General features: G+C 67.1%; 2 protein-coding genes across 2 annotated transcripts; one reads left to right on the top strand and one right to left on the bottom strand.

Moving 5' to 3' along the window:
- Positions 1-319: 319 nt before the first annotated feature.
- LOC309452861 (uncharacterized protein) lies at positions 320-4,239 on the top strand. Its single transcript, XM_082077520.1, has 7 exons — positions 320-543; positions 1,674-1,781; positions 2,359-2,402; positions 2,645-2,797; positions 3,042-3,251; positions 3,599-3,737; positions 3,845-4,239. The coding sequence occupies exons 2-7, from the start codon at positions 1,684-1,686 to the stop codon at positions 3,924-3,926; spliced, it is 726 nt and encodes a 241-aa protein (XP_081933646.1). The 5' UTR covers positions 320-543; positions 1,674-1,683; the 3' UTR covers positions 3,927-4,239.
- Positions 4,240-4,520: 281 nt separating this feature from the next.
- On the bottom strand, positions 4,521-8,116 carry LOC309452860 (ETS domain-containing transcription factor ERF-like; the record flags this gene model as incomplete). Its single annotated transcript, XM_082077519.1, has 5 exons — positions 4,521-4,543; positions 5,226-5,346; positions 5,431-5,599; positions 6,466-6,700; positions 8,056-8,116. 5 exons carry the CDS (start codon positions 8,114-8,116, stop codon positions 4,521-4,523), a joined length of 609 nt encoding a protein of 202 aa, XP_081933645.1.
- Positions 8,117-17,606: the final 9,490 nt, after the last annotated feature.

Below are 17,606 nucleotides of genomic sequence, written 5' to 3' on the forward strand. Positions count from 1 at the left end.
GGTGAGTGCGGGATCCACTGGGATCCACTGGGATCATTTGGGGTCCAGGGGCTCATTTTGGGGGTCCAGGCTCTCAATTTGGGGATTCAGGGGCTCATTTTGGGGGTTCAGGCTCTCAATTTGGGGGTTCAGGACTCATTTGGGGGGTCCAGGGACTCATTTTGGGGGGTCCAGGCTCTCAATTTGGGGATTCAGGGGCTCATTTTGGGGGTTCAGGGCTCATTTTGGGGGGTCCAGGCTCTCAATTTGGGGGTTCAGGGACTCATTTGGGGGTCCAGGGACTCATTTTGGGGGGTCCAGGCTCTCAATTTGGGGGGGGTCCAGGGCTCATTTTGGTGTCCTCACCCGGCCCATCGGGAGCATCAGGGCGCAGTTTTGGGGTCCCCGGGGGGCGTTTTGGGGCGGGGCCCCCCAAGCCCCCCCGTGCCCCCCCGAACCCCCCCGTGCCCCCCCAGACCCGCGCGCGTTCTACGTGATCGTGAGCTGGGAGGACGGGGCGCAGATCTACGAGCTGGTGGCGCAGACGCCGGCGGAGCGGAAGAGGTGGGCACCCCCCCCCAAAACCTGCCCCCCCACCCCGAAATGGACCGGGATGCACCCCCAAACCTGCCCCCCCACCCCGAAATGGACCGGGATGCACCCCCAAACCTGCCCCCCCACCCCGAAATGGACCGGGATGCACCCCCAAACCTGCCCCCCCACCCCGAAATGGACCGGGATGCACCCCCAAACCTGCCCCCCCACCCCGAAATGGACCGGGATGCACCCCAAACCTGCCCCCCCACCCCGAAATGGACCGGGACTGCACCCCCAAACCTGCCCCCCCCCCCCCGAAATGGACCGGGATGCACCCCCAAACCTGACCCCCCCACCCCAAAATGGACCGGGATGCACCCCAAACCTGCCCCCCCCACCCCAAAATGGACCGGGACTGCACCCCAAACCTGACCCCCCCACCCCGAAATGGACCGGGACTGCACCCCAAACCTGCCCCCCCACCCCAAAATGGACTGGGATGCACCCCCAAACCTGCCCCCCCACCCCGAAATGGACCGGGACTGCACCCCAAACCTGCCCCCCCAAAACCTGCCCCCTCCGCACCCCAAAATGACCCCGGAACCGCCCCCAAACCCGCCCCCCCACCCCAAATGACCCCGGAACCGCCCCCCAAACCCGCCCCCCCACCCCAAAATGACCCCGGAACTGCACCCCAAACCCACCCCCCCAAAACCTGACCCTAAGACACCCCCCAAACCCGACCCCCCCACACCCCGAAACTGACCCTGGGACCACACCCCCAAACCCGCCCCCCCCCCAAAACTGACCCTGAGACACCCCTCAAACTGACCCTGGGACGGCACCCCAAACCCGCCCCCCCACCCCGGAACTGACCCCGGGATGGCACCCCCAAACCTGACCCCCCCACCCCAAAACCTGCCCCCCCAGACCCCAAAATCTGCCCCTGAACCCCAAAATCTGCCCCCCCAGACCCCAAAATCTGCCCCCAAGATTCCCAGAATTTCCCCCCAGGGGTGCTGGGGGGTTTGGGGGTGCCGGGGGGGGTTTGGGGGTGCTGGGGGGGTCTGGGGGTGCCGGGGGGGGTTCGGGGGTGCTGGGGGGGTCTGGGGTGCTGGGGGGTCTTTGGGGTGCCCTGACGCCCCTCCCCCCCCCAGCTGGTGCACCATGATCAGCGAAGCCGCCGGGTCCCTGAAGCTGCCGGGGGGGCCCCAGCGGGGCCAGGGGGGGCGGGGGGGGCAGGGGGGGCCCCCCGGACCCCAAGAGTGAGTGGGGGGGCTGGGGGGGGGGGGGGGGACAGGTTTGGGGGGGGGTTTGGGGTGGGGGGGGTGGAGGTTGGGGGGGGGCAGGTTTGGGGGGAGTTTGGGGGGGGGTTGGGGGGGGGGGTGGAGGTTTGGGGGGGGGGCAGGTTTGGGAGGTGGGGGGGGTTGGGGGGGGTGGAGGTTGGGGGGGGCAGGTTTGGGGGGGGGGGTTTGGGGTGGGGGGGGTGGAGGTTTGGGGGGGCAGGTTTGGGGGGTGGGGGGTTTGGGGTGGGGGGGTGGAGGTTTGGGGGGGGCAGGTTTGGGGGGTGGGGGGGTTTGGGGTGGGGGGGTGGAGGTTGGGGGGGTGGGGGGGCTGTTTTGGGGCACAGGGGTTGGCAGAGGAAGTTTGGGGGGCGCAAGGGGGATTTGGGGTGTGGGGGTGCAGGTTCGGGGGGGCTGATGGGGGGTGTGTTTTGGGGGGAATATCTGGGGATTTGGGGGTGCGGGTTTTGGGGGGGCTGTTTTGGGGTGGGGGGGCGTGTCTTGATTTTCACTGACAACCCCCCCAAATTTGCATCCCCCCCCCCCCCCCCCCCCCCAGGTCAGAAAATGGGGGGACCCTGAAGGAGCCGCTGCCCCTGGATGGTGAGGGGGGGGGTTGGGGGGTTTGGGGGGGTCCAGGGGAGGCTGGGTGCTCGGGGGGGGTCCGGGGGGGTTTTGGGGGTCTGGGAGGTTTGGGGGGGCCCAGGAGGCCCTGGAAGGGTCTGGGGGGGCTCTGGGGGGGGCTCTGGGGGCTCTGGGGGGGCTCTGGGGTTCTGGGGGGGTCTGGGGGGCTCTGGGGGTTCTGGGGGGGTTCTGGGGGGGTCTCACGGGCTGTCCCCCCCCAGAGCGCGAGAAGGACGGGGCGGTGGAGGGGACGGAGGCTCTGGGGGGGCCGCCCCCCCCCGAGCAGCAGGAGCTGCAGCGGGAGCTCAGCAGGGACCCCCCCCCGAGCCTGGGGGGACCCCCGGGGGGGCTGGCGGAGGCAGCGCTGGAGACAGGTGAGGGGACCCCCCCCAGAACCCCCAACCCCCCCAGACCCCCCCTCCTGTCCCCCCAGAGCCCCCCAACCCCCCCAGTGACCCCCAGACCCCCCCCCGACCCCCCCAGTGACCCCCAGCCCCCCCCTCCTGTCCCCCCCAACCCCCCCAGTGACCCCCAGACCCCCCCAGTGACCCCCAGCCCCCCCCTCCTGTCCCCCCCAACCCCCCAGTGACCCCCAGCCCCCCCCTCCTGTCCCCCCAGTCTCGAGGCTCCAGCAGCTGCTGCCCCGATTGGCCGCCGGGGACGGGGACACCGGTGATGTCATCGGGGACGCCGGTGACGTCACCAGTGACATCATCGTTGGGGTTGCCCCCGAGCAGCCGTGGGGGGGCCCAGACCCCAACCTGCCCCCCCCCGCGGGGCAGCAACGGGACGCGGGGGATGGGGCCGAGAGCGAGGGGGGGGGCGCAGGTATGGGGGGGCTGGGATTGGGGGACACGGGGGGGCTTGGGCGGACTGGGGGGGACACTGCGGGACTTGGGGGGGGCACCAGGATTTGGGGGACATGGGGGGGACTGGGGGCACCAGGGGATTTTGGAGAGGGGGGGACACAGGTTTTGGGTTTGGGGGGGGGACACACACAGGTTTTGGGGTGACACTTTGGGGTGGGGGGGCGGGTTTGGGGGGACACCAGGGGACTGGGGGGGGTCACCAGTGGGATCCGGACGGGGGGGGGTGTGAGATTTGGGGTCATTTTTTGGGGTGACTCCAGGTCACTTCAAACTCTGACCCCGCCCCCTTCCCCCCCCCTCCCCCAGGGAGCCCCCCCAGCGACCCCCCCTCCCCGCCCTGGGGGGCGCCCCCCCGCCCCCCCCCGCCCTGTCGCTGCCCCCCCCCCAGGCGCGCTGGCTGGCGGAGCAGCTGCGGCTCCTGCAGGGGGCGCTGCGGGGGCTGCAGGTGAGCGGGGGGGGCGGGGATTTTGGGGGTTCCCCCCCACACCGGGGGGGGTCTGATCCCCCCCCCCCCATAACGCTCCGCCCCCCCCTAACGATTCCCCCCCCCAGGAGGTGGAGCAGCGGTTCTGGCAGCTGCGGGGGCTCCTGGACAGATGTGGCCCCCCCGGGGGCCCCTTCACGTGAGGGGTGACGAGATTGGCCCCCCCCCCATGGGCCGGATCCTGCAGCCATAACCCCCACCATGGGAGGGGGGCCCCGAATCACCCCCCCCAGATTATTCTGCCCCCCCCTTATTATTCTGGGGGGGCTCCCACACTGCCTCCTCCCCCCCCCGCATTATTTTTATTCATTGTTTTTATACATTTGCTGGGATTTTATATAAATACCTTTGGGGGGGGGGGCAGAGCCCAGGTGCCCCCCCCGCTACTGCAGGGACCACCCCTCCCCCCCCCGCCAGGGGCGCTTTGGGCTGAGAAACCAAAGAATCTGCCAAATAAACGTCGTTGTCGCTTCCGCCTCGGTTTGGGTGGGTTTTTTGGGGGGGGGGTCAGTGGGGTGTCCCCCCCCCAACCTGGGGGTGTGTCCCCCCCCTCGTGACCCCCCCCCAGTCAGAGGCGGGTCCGAGCGAAGTCACTTTATTGCTTGAGCGGCCGCCGGGGGGGGCGGCGGGGGGGGGGGCAGGGGGTATTTACAATGGGGGGGGCACGGGGGGGTCACGGGGGGGTTATTTACAATGGGGGGGGCACGGGGGGGGTCACGGGGGGGGGTATTTACAATGGGGGGGTCACGGGGGCGGGAGGCTCGTTCCTCCATCACAACGATGCACAAGCGGGGGGGTGAAACACACGGGGGGGGCACAGACGATATTGCACTTAGAATGGGGGGGGGGGTAAAAAAGGGGGGGGGTGGGGAAACCGCTGCCCCCCCCACCTTAATAATGGGGACCCGCCGGCTCTGCCCCCGCCCCCCCCATGGCTGGGGCGTCCCCCATGGGGTGGGATTGGGGGGGGGGTCACCCGCGCGGGGGGGGCGGGGGGGGGGGTCCCCGCCTCGTCCCCGGAGCTGCCGCCCCCCCCGTCCGTCACTTCCAGCTCCGAATCCGACGCCGGTTCCGGGGGGGTCGGTGCCCCCCCGGGGTGGGGATTTGGGGGGGCGGGGGGGGCGGCGGGGGGGGCAGCGGGGGGTAGAACGGGGGCGGGTAGAGCGCGGCGGGGGGGCCCAGCTTGGGCACGTACGGGCCCCCCCAGCCCCACGGGTACTCGGGCGGGCGGGCGTAGGGACCCAGGAGCGCCGGGGCCTTGGGGACCGCGGGGACACCTGGGGGGGACAATGGGGGGGACGGACCCCCCCGCACCGTGGGAACGGGAACCCCCCCGTGGCCCCCCCGGTCCCAAATGCCCCCCGTGTCCCTCCCCCGTGCCCCCCCGGCCCCCCCCCCCCGTTCACACCCCGTGCCCCCCCCGTGCCCCCCCCGTGCCCCCCCACTCACCCCCCACGAACGGCAGCGCCGCCGTTTCCAGCCGCAGCTTCTCGGGCTCGAACAGCGGGGGGGGGCGCGCGGGGGGGTCGGCGGGGGGGGGGCGGGGCCCGAGGAACAGCGACTGCAGCGCCTGGGGGGGGGGGGGAGAGATCAGAGACCCCCCCCCCCAAAAAAATCACACCCCCCCTCCCGGCTGCCCCCCCCGCGCCCCCACCTCGGCGCAGTCGGCCCCCGGCGCGCCCCCCGGGGGGGTCAGCAGCAGCGGCGCCCCCCCCGCCAGCTCCAGCAGCGGGTAATTGACCAGAACCACTTTGCTGAAGTTGAACTTGTACGTGAAGCGTTTGCCCTTCGTCTTGTGCAGGATGCGCTTGTTGTAGTAATACCTGGGGGGCACGGGGGGGTAACACAGAGACCCCCCCGACCCCCCAGTGACCCCGGGACCCCCCAGTGTCCCCCGTTTCCCACGGGAACTCCCATTGACCCCCATTGCACCCCAGTGTCCCCAGGGCGGGATGCGCTGGTTGCAGTAATACCGGGGGGGCACCGGGGGGGGCGGCACCGGGGGTTACACAGGGACCCCCGCCCCCCCGGACCCCCCCAGTTCCGCCAGTGCCAATGGGCCCCCAGTACCAGGGGTGCTCAAGTCCCTCCCGAACTCCTGGGTCCCTCCCGAACTCCTGGGTCCCTCCCGTACTCCTGGGTCCCCTCCTGAACTCCTGGGTCCTTCCCGGACTCCTGGGTCCCCTCCCGTACTCCTGGGTCCCCTCCCGGACTCCTGGGTCCCCTCCCGGACTCCTGGGTCCCCTCCTGAACTCCTGGGACCCCTCCCGTACTCCTGGGTCCCCTCCCGTACTCCTGGGTCCCTCCCGCACTCCTGGGTCCCTCCCGAACACCTCGGTCCCTCCCGAACTCCTGGGACCCCCATCACTTGGGTCCCTCCCGCACTCCCGGGTCCCCCCTCCCGCACTCCTGGGTCCCCTCCCGCACTCCTGGGTCCCTATTGAACTCCTGGGTCCCTTCCCGCACACCTGGGTCTCCCCGAACGCCTGGGTCCCTCCCGAGCTCCTGGGTCCCCCCGCACTCCTGGGTCCCCCCGAACGCCTGGGTCCCCCCGAACGCCTGGGACCCCCATCACTTGGGTCCCCCCCGCACTCCTGGGTCCCCCCGAACGCCTGGGTCCCTCCCGAGCTCCTCGGTCCCCCCGCACTCCTGGGTCCCCCCGAACGCCTGGGTCCCCCCGCGCCCCCACCTGAGCGCGCGGCTGAGCTTGTCGTAGTTCATGTGGGGCTTGCACTTGCGCAGCCCCCAGAGCCGCGCCACCTCGTCCGGGTCCTTGATGACGAACTCGCCGTAGTCGCCCTGCCAGGCGATGACCTCGCGGTAGCGCTCCTGCCGCAGCAGCTCCAGGATGAAGTGCCACAGCTGGATCTGCCGCGACCCGGGGCTGGACTCGGGCTTGTACGCCCAGTCCGGGAACGCCAGCCCTGGGGGGGACGGGACATGTGGGGCCCGGACGCCTGGGTCCCTCCCGGACGCCTGGGTCCCTCCTGGACGCCTGGGTCCCTTCCCAAATGCCCAAGTCCCTCCTGAACTCCTGGGTCCCTCCCGAACTCCTGGGTCCCTCCCGGACGCCTGGGTCCCTCCTGAACGCCTGGGGCCCTTCCCAAATGCCCAAGTCCCTCCTGAACTCCTGGGTCCCTCCCGGACGCCTGGGTCCCTCCCGGACGCCTGGGTCCCCTATTTGGGTCCCTCCCGAACTCCTGGGTCCCTCCCGGACGCCTGGGTCCCTCCTGGACTCGGGCTTGTACGCCCAGTCCAGGAACGCCAGCCCTGGGGGGGACAACGTGTGGGGCCCGGACGCCTGGGTCCCTCCCGGACACCTGGGTCCCTCCTGGACTCGGGCTTGTACGCCCAGTCGGGAACGCCAGCCCTGGGGGGACGGGACATGTGGGGCCCGGACGCCTGGGTCCCTCCCGGACGCCTGGGTCCCCTATTTGGGTCCCTCCCGAACTCCTGGGTCCCTCCCGGACGCCTGGGTCCCTCCTGGACTCGGGCTTGTACGCCCAGTCCGGGAACGCCAGCCCTGGGGGGGGGGAGCAACGTGTGGGGCCCGGACGCCTGGGTCCCTCCCGGACGCCTGGGTCCCTCCTGGACTCGGGCTTGTACGCCCAGTCCGGGAACGCCAGCCCTGGGCGGGGGAGCAACGTGTAGGGCCCGGACGCCTGGGTCCCTCCCGGACGCCTGGGTCCCTCCTGGACTCGGGCTTGTACGCCCAGTCCGGTAACGCCAGCCCTGGGGGGGACGGGACATGTGGGGCCCGGACGCCTGGGTCCCTCCTGGACTCGGGCTTGTACGCCCAGACCGGGAACGCCAGCCCTGGGGGGGGGAGCAACGTGTGGGGCCCGGACGCCTGGGTCCCTCCCGGACGCCTGGGTCCCTCCTGGACTCGGGCTTGTACGCCCAGTCCGGGAACGCCAGCCCTGGGGGGGGGAGCAACGTGTGGGGCCCGGACGCCTGGGTCCCTCCCGGACGCCTGGGTCCCTCCTGGACTCGGGCTTGTACGCCCAGTCCGGGAACGCCAGCCCTGGGCGGGGGAGCAACGTGTGGGGCCCGGACGCCTGGGTCCCCTAATTGGGTCCCTCCCGGACGCCTGGGTCCCTCCTGAATGCCTGGGTTCATCCCCGGACTCCTGGGTCCTCTCCCAAGCAACCAGGTCCCCCCCGGACGCCTGGGTCCCTCTTGAACCCCTGGGTCCCTCCCGAACTCCTGGGTCCCCCCCGGACGCCTGGGTCCCTCCCGGACGCCTGGGTCCCCTGCTATGCGGCAGATCTGGGGGTACCTGGGGTCCAGAGCGGGACGGGGGCCGTGAGGAGCAGATCGGAGACGCAGCTGCAGTCCATGGCGGGGGGGTCACACCTGGGGGTCACACCTGGGGGGGTCACATAGGGGGTGATTTGGGGGTCACATTGGGGGTCACACCTGGGGGGGGGGTCACACCTGGGGGGGTCACATGGGGGTCCCATAGGGGGTGATTTGGGGGTCACATTGGGGGTCACACCTGGGGGGGGTCACATTGGGGGGGGGGTCACACCTGGGGGGGTCACATGGGGGTCCCATAGGGGGTGATTTGGGGTGGGGGCTGCGGGGCGCTGGGGGAGGGGCAGGATCGGGATCCCCCATCCCCCCCGTTCCTCGTCTCGTTATCCCGTCTCGTTAGTTCGTTATTTCTGCCCCGGGTTCTCAGCGCTAACGAGCTGCGCTGGGAATTGGAGTCCATAGGCTGTGTACACACCATATGTGCAGAGCCTATAGATGCAGCCTGTGTACACACCCCATAGACACAGAGCCCTATAGACACAGCCCTGTGTACACACCCTATAGACACAGCCCTATAGACACAGCCCCTATAGACACAGCCCTGCGCACATCGCTATGTACACACCCTGCAGATGCAGAGTCTGTAGACACAGCCCGTACCCTATAGACACAGAGCCCTATAGACACAGCCCCTATGTACACAGCCCTGCACACATTGCCATGTACACACCCTATAGATGCAGAGTCTATAGGCACAGCCCTGTGTACACACCCTATAGACACAGCCCTATAGACGCACACACGCCCACTCCGCAGAGACCCTACAGACCCTATAGACCCCCCTATAGACCCAGCCCTCCTGAGCAACCCCTGCACATGCAGCCCCTATATGCTCCATTCCTTATGGACACCCCTATATGCTCCCATTCCTTATGGACACCCCTATATGCTCCCATTCCTTATGGACACCCCTATATGCTCCATTCCTTATGGACACCCCTATATGCTCCCATTCCTTATGGACGCCCCTCAGCCCCTGCACACCCCCCCATACGCTCACGTCCCGCACGTACAGGCCCTATACATTCAGCTGCCACATGCACATCCCCTATATGCTGCCCCCCTTTCCCATACCTCCCATAACCTCTTATACCTTCTATACACCCCATACCCCCACAGCCCTCTATACATCCCCCCTGTATCTCCCCCGCAACCCCCTGTACTTCCCCCTATACCCCCCATAGCCCCTTATGCTCCCCTATGGCCCCCATACCCCCCTACACATCCCCCTATACGCCCCCCCGCCCCCGTTTCCCGCCGGTCCCTCCCGGCCCCGCCCCCTCATTAATTATTCAGCGCCAATTAGCGGCCGCTCCCGCGCGGGCTCGTTTGTTTCATGACCCGCGGCCAAGCGCGCGCGGCCCCTCCCCCCCCCGGCCCGACCCCCCCGATCGATCCGGATCGATGGAGCCTTTGATCCGCCGCCCGGGGGGCGGGGGGAGGAACGGCCGCGAAAATGGGGCAAAACGGGGCAAGAAAACGGGGCGAACCCGGGAAAAACGGGGCGCAAACCGCGGGAAATGACGGCGCGAGAATCCCGCGCAAAGCGGCGCGGAAAATGGGGCAAAACGGGGCAAAAAAACGGGGCGAACCCGGGAAAAACGGGGCGCAAACCGCGGGAAATAACGGCGCGAAAACCGCGGGAAAACGGGGCAGAAATCCCGCGCAAAGTGGCGCGGAAAATGGGGCAAAACGGGGCAAAAAAACGGGGCGAACCCGGGAAAAACGGGGCGAAAACCGCGGGAAATGACGGCGCGAAAACCGCGGGAAAACGGGGCAGAAATCCCGCGCAAAGCGGCGCGGAAAATGGGGCAAAACGGGCAAAACGGCCGCGCGGAGCTGCGAGCGGGCGTGCAACGGCGTGCAAGGCACGGGACGGGCGTGCAAGGCACGGGACGGGTGTGCAAAGAACGGGACGGGTGTGCAAGGCACGGGACGGGCGTGCAAAGAACGGGACGGGTGTGCAAGGCACGGGACGGGTGTGCAAGGCACGGGACGGGTGTGCAAGGCACGGGACGGGTGTGCAAGGCACGGGACGGGCGTGCAAAGAACGGGACGGGTGTGCAAAGAACGGGACGGGTGTGCAAGGCACGGGACGGGCGTGCAAAGAACGGGACGGGTGTGCAAAGAACGGGATGGGTGTGCAAAGAACGGGACGGGTGTGCAAAGCACGGGACGGGTGTGCAAGGCACGGGATGGGTGTGCAAAGAACGGGACGGGTGTGCAAAGCACGGGACGGGTGTGCAAAACACGGGATGGGTGTGCAAGGCACGGGATGGGTGTGCAAGGCACGGGACGGGTGTGCAAGGCACGGGACGGGCGTGCAAAGAACGGGACGGGTGTGCAAAGCACGGGATGGGTGTGCAAAACACGGGATGGGTGTGCAAAGAACGGGACGGGTGTGCAAAGAACGGGACGGGTGTGCAAAGAACGGGACGGGTGTGCAAGGCACGGGACGGGTGTGCAAAGAACGGGACGGGTGTGCAAAGAACGGGACGGGTGTGCAAGGCACGGGACGGGTGTGCAAAGCACGGGATGGGTGTGCAAGGCACGGGACGGGTGTGCAAAGAACGGGACGGGTGTGCAAAGAACGGGACGGGTGTGCAAGGCACGGGACGGGTGTGCAAAGCACGGGACGGGTGTGCAAAGCACGGGATGGGTGTGCAAAGTCGTGCAACGGGGGAACACACGGGGCGGGGAACAGGACGGGACACAATTGGGACACTGGGGGGACACGGGGGGATACGGGGAGGGGGGGAAAGAGGGGACACGAGGGGGGACACACGGGAGCACGGGGGGACACGGGGGGACACGGGGGGACACGGGGGGACACATTTGGGGACACGGGGAGGGGACGGGGGGACACTCGGGGTGGATATGGGGGGGACACGGGGGGGCGTGGGGAGCGGCCGGGGGGACACACGGGGAGGGGACACAGGAGGAAACGGGGGAGGGGACACGGGGGGGGCCCGGGGGACACATCAAAGCGCCGCCGCCTGCGGGAGGATCCGTGTCCTGGGGGGGGATTGAGATCGAGGACACGGGGGGGGGGGGACACGGGGGGGAGACGGGGGGGCACATGGTGACATTGGCGACATGGGGGGGGTCGCGAGGGGGGCGGGGCCGGCGCTAATGAGCCATTAGCGAGTGATTAACGCGGGGGGGTCACAAGGGTCGCCCCCCCCCGCCCCACACCCCGGTCATTAATGAACCCGCGAATTGATCGGGGGGGGGGGGGGCGTGGCCGGGGGGCGTGGTCGGAGCCCCGCCCGTGGGAACGGGGGGCACGGGGGGGCCGAACGCGTCCATAGGTGCCCATAGAGCCCCATATGTGCCCACATGTGCCCCATAAGTGGCCGTAAAGCCCCACACGTGTCTATAGGGCCCCACACATGTCCACGCGTGCCCATACAGCCCCACACATGCCCCATACGTGCCCACGGAGCCCCATACGTGCCCATACATGTCCACAGAGCCCCATACACATCTATACGTCCCCATAGCGCTGCATACGTGTCCACGCGGGCCCCATATGTGCTCACAGGGCCCCGTACGACCCCATACACGTCTATACGTCCCCATAGTGCCGCATACGTGTCCACACGGGCCCCATACGTGCCCATAGGGCCCCATAAGTGCCCACAGAGCCCCATACACCTCCACAGAGCCCCATACATGTCTATATGTCCCCATAGCACTACATACGTGTCCACACGGGCCCCCTATGTGCCCATAGGGCCCCATACGACCCCATGCTTGTCCACAGAGCCCCATACACATCTATATGTCCCCATAGCACTACATACGTGTCCACACGGGCCCCCTATGTGCCCAGAGGGCCTCACACATGTCTATAGGTCCCCACACGTCCCCATAGGGCCCAGCCCCCCCATCCTCCCCCCCCCGGCTGCTCCATTTTTCTTCATTTGGAGCCAATTTGGGTCTCGATGGCGGCTCCGGGGCGGGGGGGACACGGGGGGACACGGGGGGATACGGGGGGGACACGGGGGGGGCACCCAGTGAACTGGGTGGGGGCTCATTTGGGGGTGGGGGGAGGGGCCAGAGCAGACGAAATGGCACAAAAACCGGAATAAACGGTGCAAAATAATGGAATAAATGGTGCAAAATGGAATAAATGGTGCAAAATCGAACAACGTGCAAAACCAAGATGCTGGTGCAAAGACGAGATGTTGGTGCAAATACAAGATATGGGTGCAAATACAAGGTGTGTGTGCAAAGACGAGATGTGGGTGCAAAGATGAGGTGTGTGTGCAAATACAAGGTGTGGGTGCAAAGATGAGGTGTGTGTGCAAATACAAGGTGTGGGTGCAAAGACCAGGTGTGTGTGCAAAGCCCAGGTGTGTGTGCAAAGCCCAGGTGTGTGTGCAAAGCAGAAGCCGCCGTGCAAACCCGAAGCTGCAACGCGAAGCGGAGGAAGCGGCGCAAGCACAAAATGTCGGTGCAAAGCCGAGATGGCGCCGCAGCCGCCGGAGCGTGTGAGGCCCGAGCGTTGGTGCAAAACCAGAATATAGACGTGAAACAGGAGCGTTGGTGCAAAACCGAGGTGCCGGTGCAGAAACAAGATGTGGGTGCAAAGACGAGATGTGGGTGCAAAGACGAGATGTGGGTGCAAAGATGAGATGTGGGTGCAAAGAGGAGATGTGGGTGCAAAGAGGAGATGTGGGTGCAAATACAAGATGTGGGTGCAAAGACGAGATGTGGGTGCAAAGACAAGATGCTGGTGCAAAGACGAGATGTGGGTGCAAAGATGAGATGTGGGTGCAAAGAGGAGATGTGGGTGCAAATACAAGATGTGGGTGCAAAGAGGAGATGTGGGTGCAAAGATGAGATGCGGGTGCAAAGAGGAGATGTGGGTGCAAAGACGAGATGTGGGTGCAAAGACGAGATGTGGGTGCAAAGATGAGATGTGGGTGCAAAGAGGAGATGTGGGTGCAAAGAGGAGATGTGGGTGCAAATACAAGATGTGGGTGCAAAGACGAGATGTGGGTGCAAAGACAAGATGCTGGTGCAAAGACGAGATGTGGGTGCAAAGATGAGATGTGGGTGCAAAGAGGAGATGTGGGTGCAAATACAAGATGTGGGTGCAAAGAGGAGATGTGGGTGCAAAGAGGAGATGTGGGTGCAAAGACGAGATGTGGGTGCAAAGAGGAGATGTGGGTGCAAAGAGGAGATGTGGGTGCAAAGAGGAGATGTGGGTGCAAAGACGAGATGTGGGTGCAAAGACAAGATGCTGGTGCAAAGACAAGATGTGGGTGCAAAGATGAGATGTGGGTGCAAATACAAGATGTGGGTGCAAAGACGAAATGTGGGTGCAAAGAGGAGATGTGGGTGCAAAGAGGAGATGATGTGGGTGCAAAGATGAGATGTGGGTGCAGAGATGTGGGTGCAAAGACGAGATGTGGGTGCAAAGACGAGATGTGGGTGCAAAGAGGAGATGTGGGTGCAAAGATGAGACGCTGGTGCAAACCCAAGTTGCTTGCATGAGGTTGGGGTGCTGGTGCAAACAGCAAGATGCTGGTGCAAATGCAGAACGTGGGTGCAAAAGCAAAATGGGGGTGCAAATGCAAAATGGGGGTGCAAATGCAGAACGGGGGTGCAAATGCAGAACGGGGGTGCAAAAGTCCTGCACTGACACAGGGGCCCGTGGGGCACACGCACGTGAGTCCGGCGCACGTGCTGGCAGAGGCGAGCGGAGCACACGCGTGTGCAGGGCGCATGTGCAAGGTGAGCAGAGCACACGCGTGCAGGGCGCACGTGCGAGGGCACGTGCTGGCCTGCAGATTGCACACGTGCAAAGGCACAGATTGCACACGCAAGGGCACGCACGGGTGTGCAGATCGCGCACGCGCAAAGGCGTGCACAGGGCTGCAGGTTGCACGTGCAAGGGCACGCACGGGTGTGCAGCTCACACGTGCACGGGTCTGCAGATGGCACGTGCACGGGTGTGCAGATCCACGTGCACGGGTGTGCAGATCACACGGGTGTGCAGATCCACGTGCACGGGTGTGCGGATCACACGGGTGTGCAGATCACACGGGTGTGCAGATCACACAGGTGTGCAGATTGCACGTGCACGGGTGTGCAGATCACACAGGCGTGCAGATGGCACGTGCACGGGTGTGCAGATCCACATGCACAGGTGTGCAGATCACACGGGTGTGCAGATCCACGTGCACACGTGTGCAGATCACACGGGTGTGCAGATTGCATGTGCACGGGTGTGCAGATCACACGGGTGTGCAGATCACACGGGCGTGCAGATTGCACGGGTGTGCAGATCACACGGGCGTGCAGATTGCACGTGCACGGGTGTGCAGATTGCACAGGTGTGCAGATCACACGGGTGTGCAGATTGCACGTGCACACGTGTGCAGATCACACGGGTGTGCAGATTGCACAGGTGTGCAGATCACACGGGTGTGCAGATTGCACGTGCACGGGTGTGCAGATCACACGGGTGTGCAGATTGCACAGGTGTGCAGATCACACGGGTGTGCAGATCCATGTGCACGGGTGTGCAGATCACACGGGCGTGCAGATCGCACGTGCACGGGTGTGCAGATCGCGTCACCCCTGCACAGACGCGCAGCTCACACACGTGTGCACACGTACAGACGGCACGTGCAAGGTGAGCGGGACCACACGTGCAAACGTGCGCCCGGCTGTGTCACGCGCGTGTGCAAACCCGTCACGCGTGATCCCCCCCCCAATAAACCAACAGCTGCGGGGGGTTTGGGTGCAAAGCGGCCGGTTTTGGGTCCCCCCCCCCCCAGCTTTGCACCCCGGTCACGCGCCTGGTGCCGCAGTGAGACCCGGGGGGCTATAGGGGCTATAGGGGATCTATAGGGGATCTATAGGGCCGGAGGGGGCTACAGGAATGTGGGGCGCATGAGTCGGGGGTCTGGGGGGTCTATGGGGTGTATGGGATCTATGGGGTGCATGTGATCTATAGGGTCTATGGGGCTCTGTGGGGTCTATAGGGATTTGTGCGGGGATGGGGCTCTGGGGCTATAGGAGCTATAGGGGCTTTAGGAGCCGAGGGATGAAGGTCTATAGGGGCTATGGGGCTATAGGACCCGTGGCTGTGGGTCTATAGGGCCCGTAGGGTCTATAGGCGCCGCGGGCTGTAGGTCTATAGGGCCCGTCGGGGCTCCGGGGCCGCGGGCTGTGGGTCTATAGGGGCTATAGGCGCCGGGGGCTCTATAGGGCCCTGGGGGCTCTGATGGATTCTCGCTCTTGTCTCTCAATCTCCGGCGCGATCGATTCGCGATTTCCCTTTGTTGCCAGAAACTTCGATCCGGGGCGGCGGGGCCGGGGGGGCGGGGGGAGCGGGGGGGCCGGGGGGGGGCGGGGGTCCCGGGCTCTGGGGGGATTTGGGGGATCCTGGGGGGTTGGGGATCGGCGGTGTCCGGGGGATCCGGGGGTTCTGGGGGGCCCGGGGGGGGCTGAAGGGTCTGGGGGGTCCCGGGGGTTTGCGGGGGGGTATTGAGGGGTCCGGGGGGTCCGGGGGGGACGCGGGTCCGGCCGAGAAAAGTTGGGAACTCACCGCGGGGCGGCCGCGCATCGGGCCGGGACCGGGACCGGGACCGGGACTCCGGGACGCCGGGACTCCGGGACGCCGGGACCGGGACTCCGGGACCGGGACTCCGGGACGCCGGGACTCCGGGACGGTGCCGGGCGGTCGAAGGCGGCGTTAGAAGCTCCGGTGCATCGGCGGCGGGAGAAGCGACGATGGAGCGACCCGGACCGGGACAGCGGGGATGGAGCGACCGGGATCGGGACAGCGGGGATGGAGCGACCGGGATGGAACGAGCTCGGATGGAAGGACCGGGATGGAGCGACCGGGGATGGAGCGACCGGGGATGAAGCGACCGGGATCGGGACAGCGGGGATGGAGCGACCGGGATGGAGGGAGCGGGATGGAGGGAGCGGGATCGGGACAGCGGGGATGGAGCGACCGGGGATGGAACGAGCGCGGATGGAGGGACCGGGATGGAGCGATCGGGACCGGCGTTGGAAGGAGCGCGATCCGAGGGAGCGGGGATGGAGGGAGCGGGACAGCGGGGATGGAGCGGCCGGGGATGCAGCGATCGGGACCGGAGGGATCGGGACCGGAGGGATCGGGACCGGAGGGATCGGGGATGGAGCGATCGGGGATGCAGCGATCGGGACGGGAGGTGAAGCGATCGGGGATGGAGAGAGCGGGACCGGAGCGGCCGGGGCAGCGGGGATGGAGCGACCGGGGGTGGAGAGACCGGAGTCGGGGATGGAGGGAGAGGGACAGCGGGGATGGAGAGATCGGGATGGAGAGATCGGGATGGAGAAATCGGGGATGAAGCGACCGGGACCGCGGTTGGAGGGAGCGGGATGGAGCGATCGGGATCAGAGGGAGCGGGGACGGCGGGGGTGGAAGGAGCGAGGATGGAGCGATCGGCGATGGAGCGATCGGGACCGGAGGGATCGGCGATGGAGCGATCGGGACCGGAGGGATCGGGGATGGAGCGATCGGGACCGGAGGGATCGGGGATGGATGGAGCGATCGGGACCGGAGGGATCGGGGATGGATGGAGCGATCGGGACCGGAGGGATCGGGGATGGAGCAGCCGGGGTCGGGGGCAGCGCGGCTGGAAGGACCGAGGGCAGCGGGGCTGGATGGACACACGTACCGGGGATGGATGCACCTGGAACGGACGGTCCGGGGACCGATGGACCGGGATCGGTGGGACCGGGGATGGAGGGTCCGGGGTCGGCGATGGATGGATCGGGATCGGGATCGGGATCGGGGTCGGTGTGATCGGGGATGGATGTACCTGGAGCAGAGGGTCTGGGACCGGGGATGGAGGGTCCGGGACCGGGGTCGGTGCGATCGGGGATGGGTGGACCGGGGTCGGGATCGGGATGGACCGGGATCGGGGTCGGTGTGATCGGGGATGGATGCACCGGGGATGGAGGGTCCGGGGTCGGGGACGGATGGACCGGGGATGGATGGAGCGGGGTCGGGATCGGCGGGATCGGGGACGGATGGACCAGGGACGGATGCACCGGGGTCGGGGTCGGTGTGGCCGGGGATGGATGCGCCGGGGTCGGAGGGTCCTGGACCGGGGATGGAGGGTCCGGGGTCGGCGGGATCGGGGCAGGGAGGAGAGAGGGACAGGAGGACAGAGGGACAGAGGGATGAAGGAGGAGGAGGAGGAGGAGGAGAAGGGGCCGGAGGGAGCGGAGCGGGCAGGTGGGAGCCGGGAAGGAGGGAGGAAGGAGGGAAGGAGGGAGCGGGGCAGGGGAGAGGGAGGAGAGAGGGACGGGGCAGGGGGAGGAGGAGGAGGAGGAAGGAGAGGGGGATGGAGGAAGGAGAGGGGGATGGAGGGGGGATGGAGGAAGGGCTGCGGGGTCCAAGGAGCGGGATGAGGAGGATACGGGACCGGGGGGACCGGGATGCAGGGGCGAAGGGACCGGGATGGGGACGAAGGGACCGGGATGCAGGGACCGGAGGGA

The sequence above is a fragment of the Streptopelia decaocto genome (assembly GCF_964273445.1).
Source record: "Streptopelia decaocto genome assembly, contig: HAP1_SCAFFOLD_2054, whole genome shotgun sequence".
In the NCBI taxonomy this organism is placed as follows: Eukaryota; Metazoa; Chordata; class Aves; order Columbiformes; family Columbidae; genus Streptopelia; species Streptopelia decaocto.

Excerpts from the sequence above, each read along its gene's own strand:
- LOC309452861 (XM_082077520.1), top strand. The coding sequence starts at position 1,684 with ATGATCAGCGAAGCCGCCGGGTCCCTGAAGCTGCCGGGGGGGCCCCAG. Across the intron at positions 3,252-3,598 it reads GAGCGAGGGGGGGGGCGCAG|GGAGCCCCCCCAGCGACCCC; the intron begins GTATGGGGGGGC and ends CCCCTCCCCCAG. Across the intron at positions 3,738-3,844 it reads GGGCGCTGCGGGGGCTGCAG|GAGGTGGAGCAGCGGTTCTG; the intron begins GTGAGCGGGGGG and ends TCCCCCCCCCAG.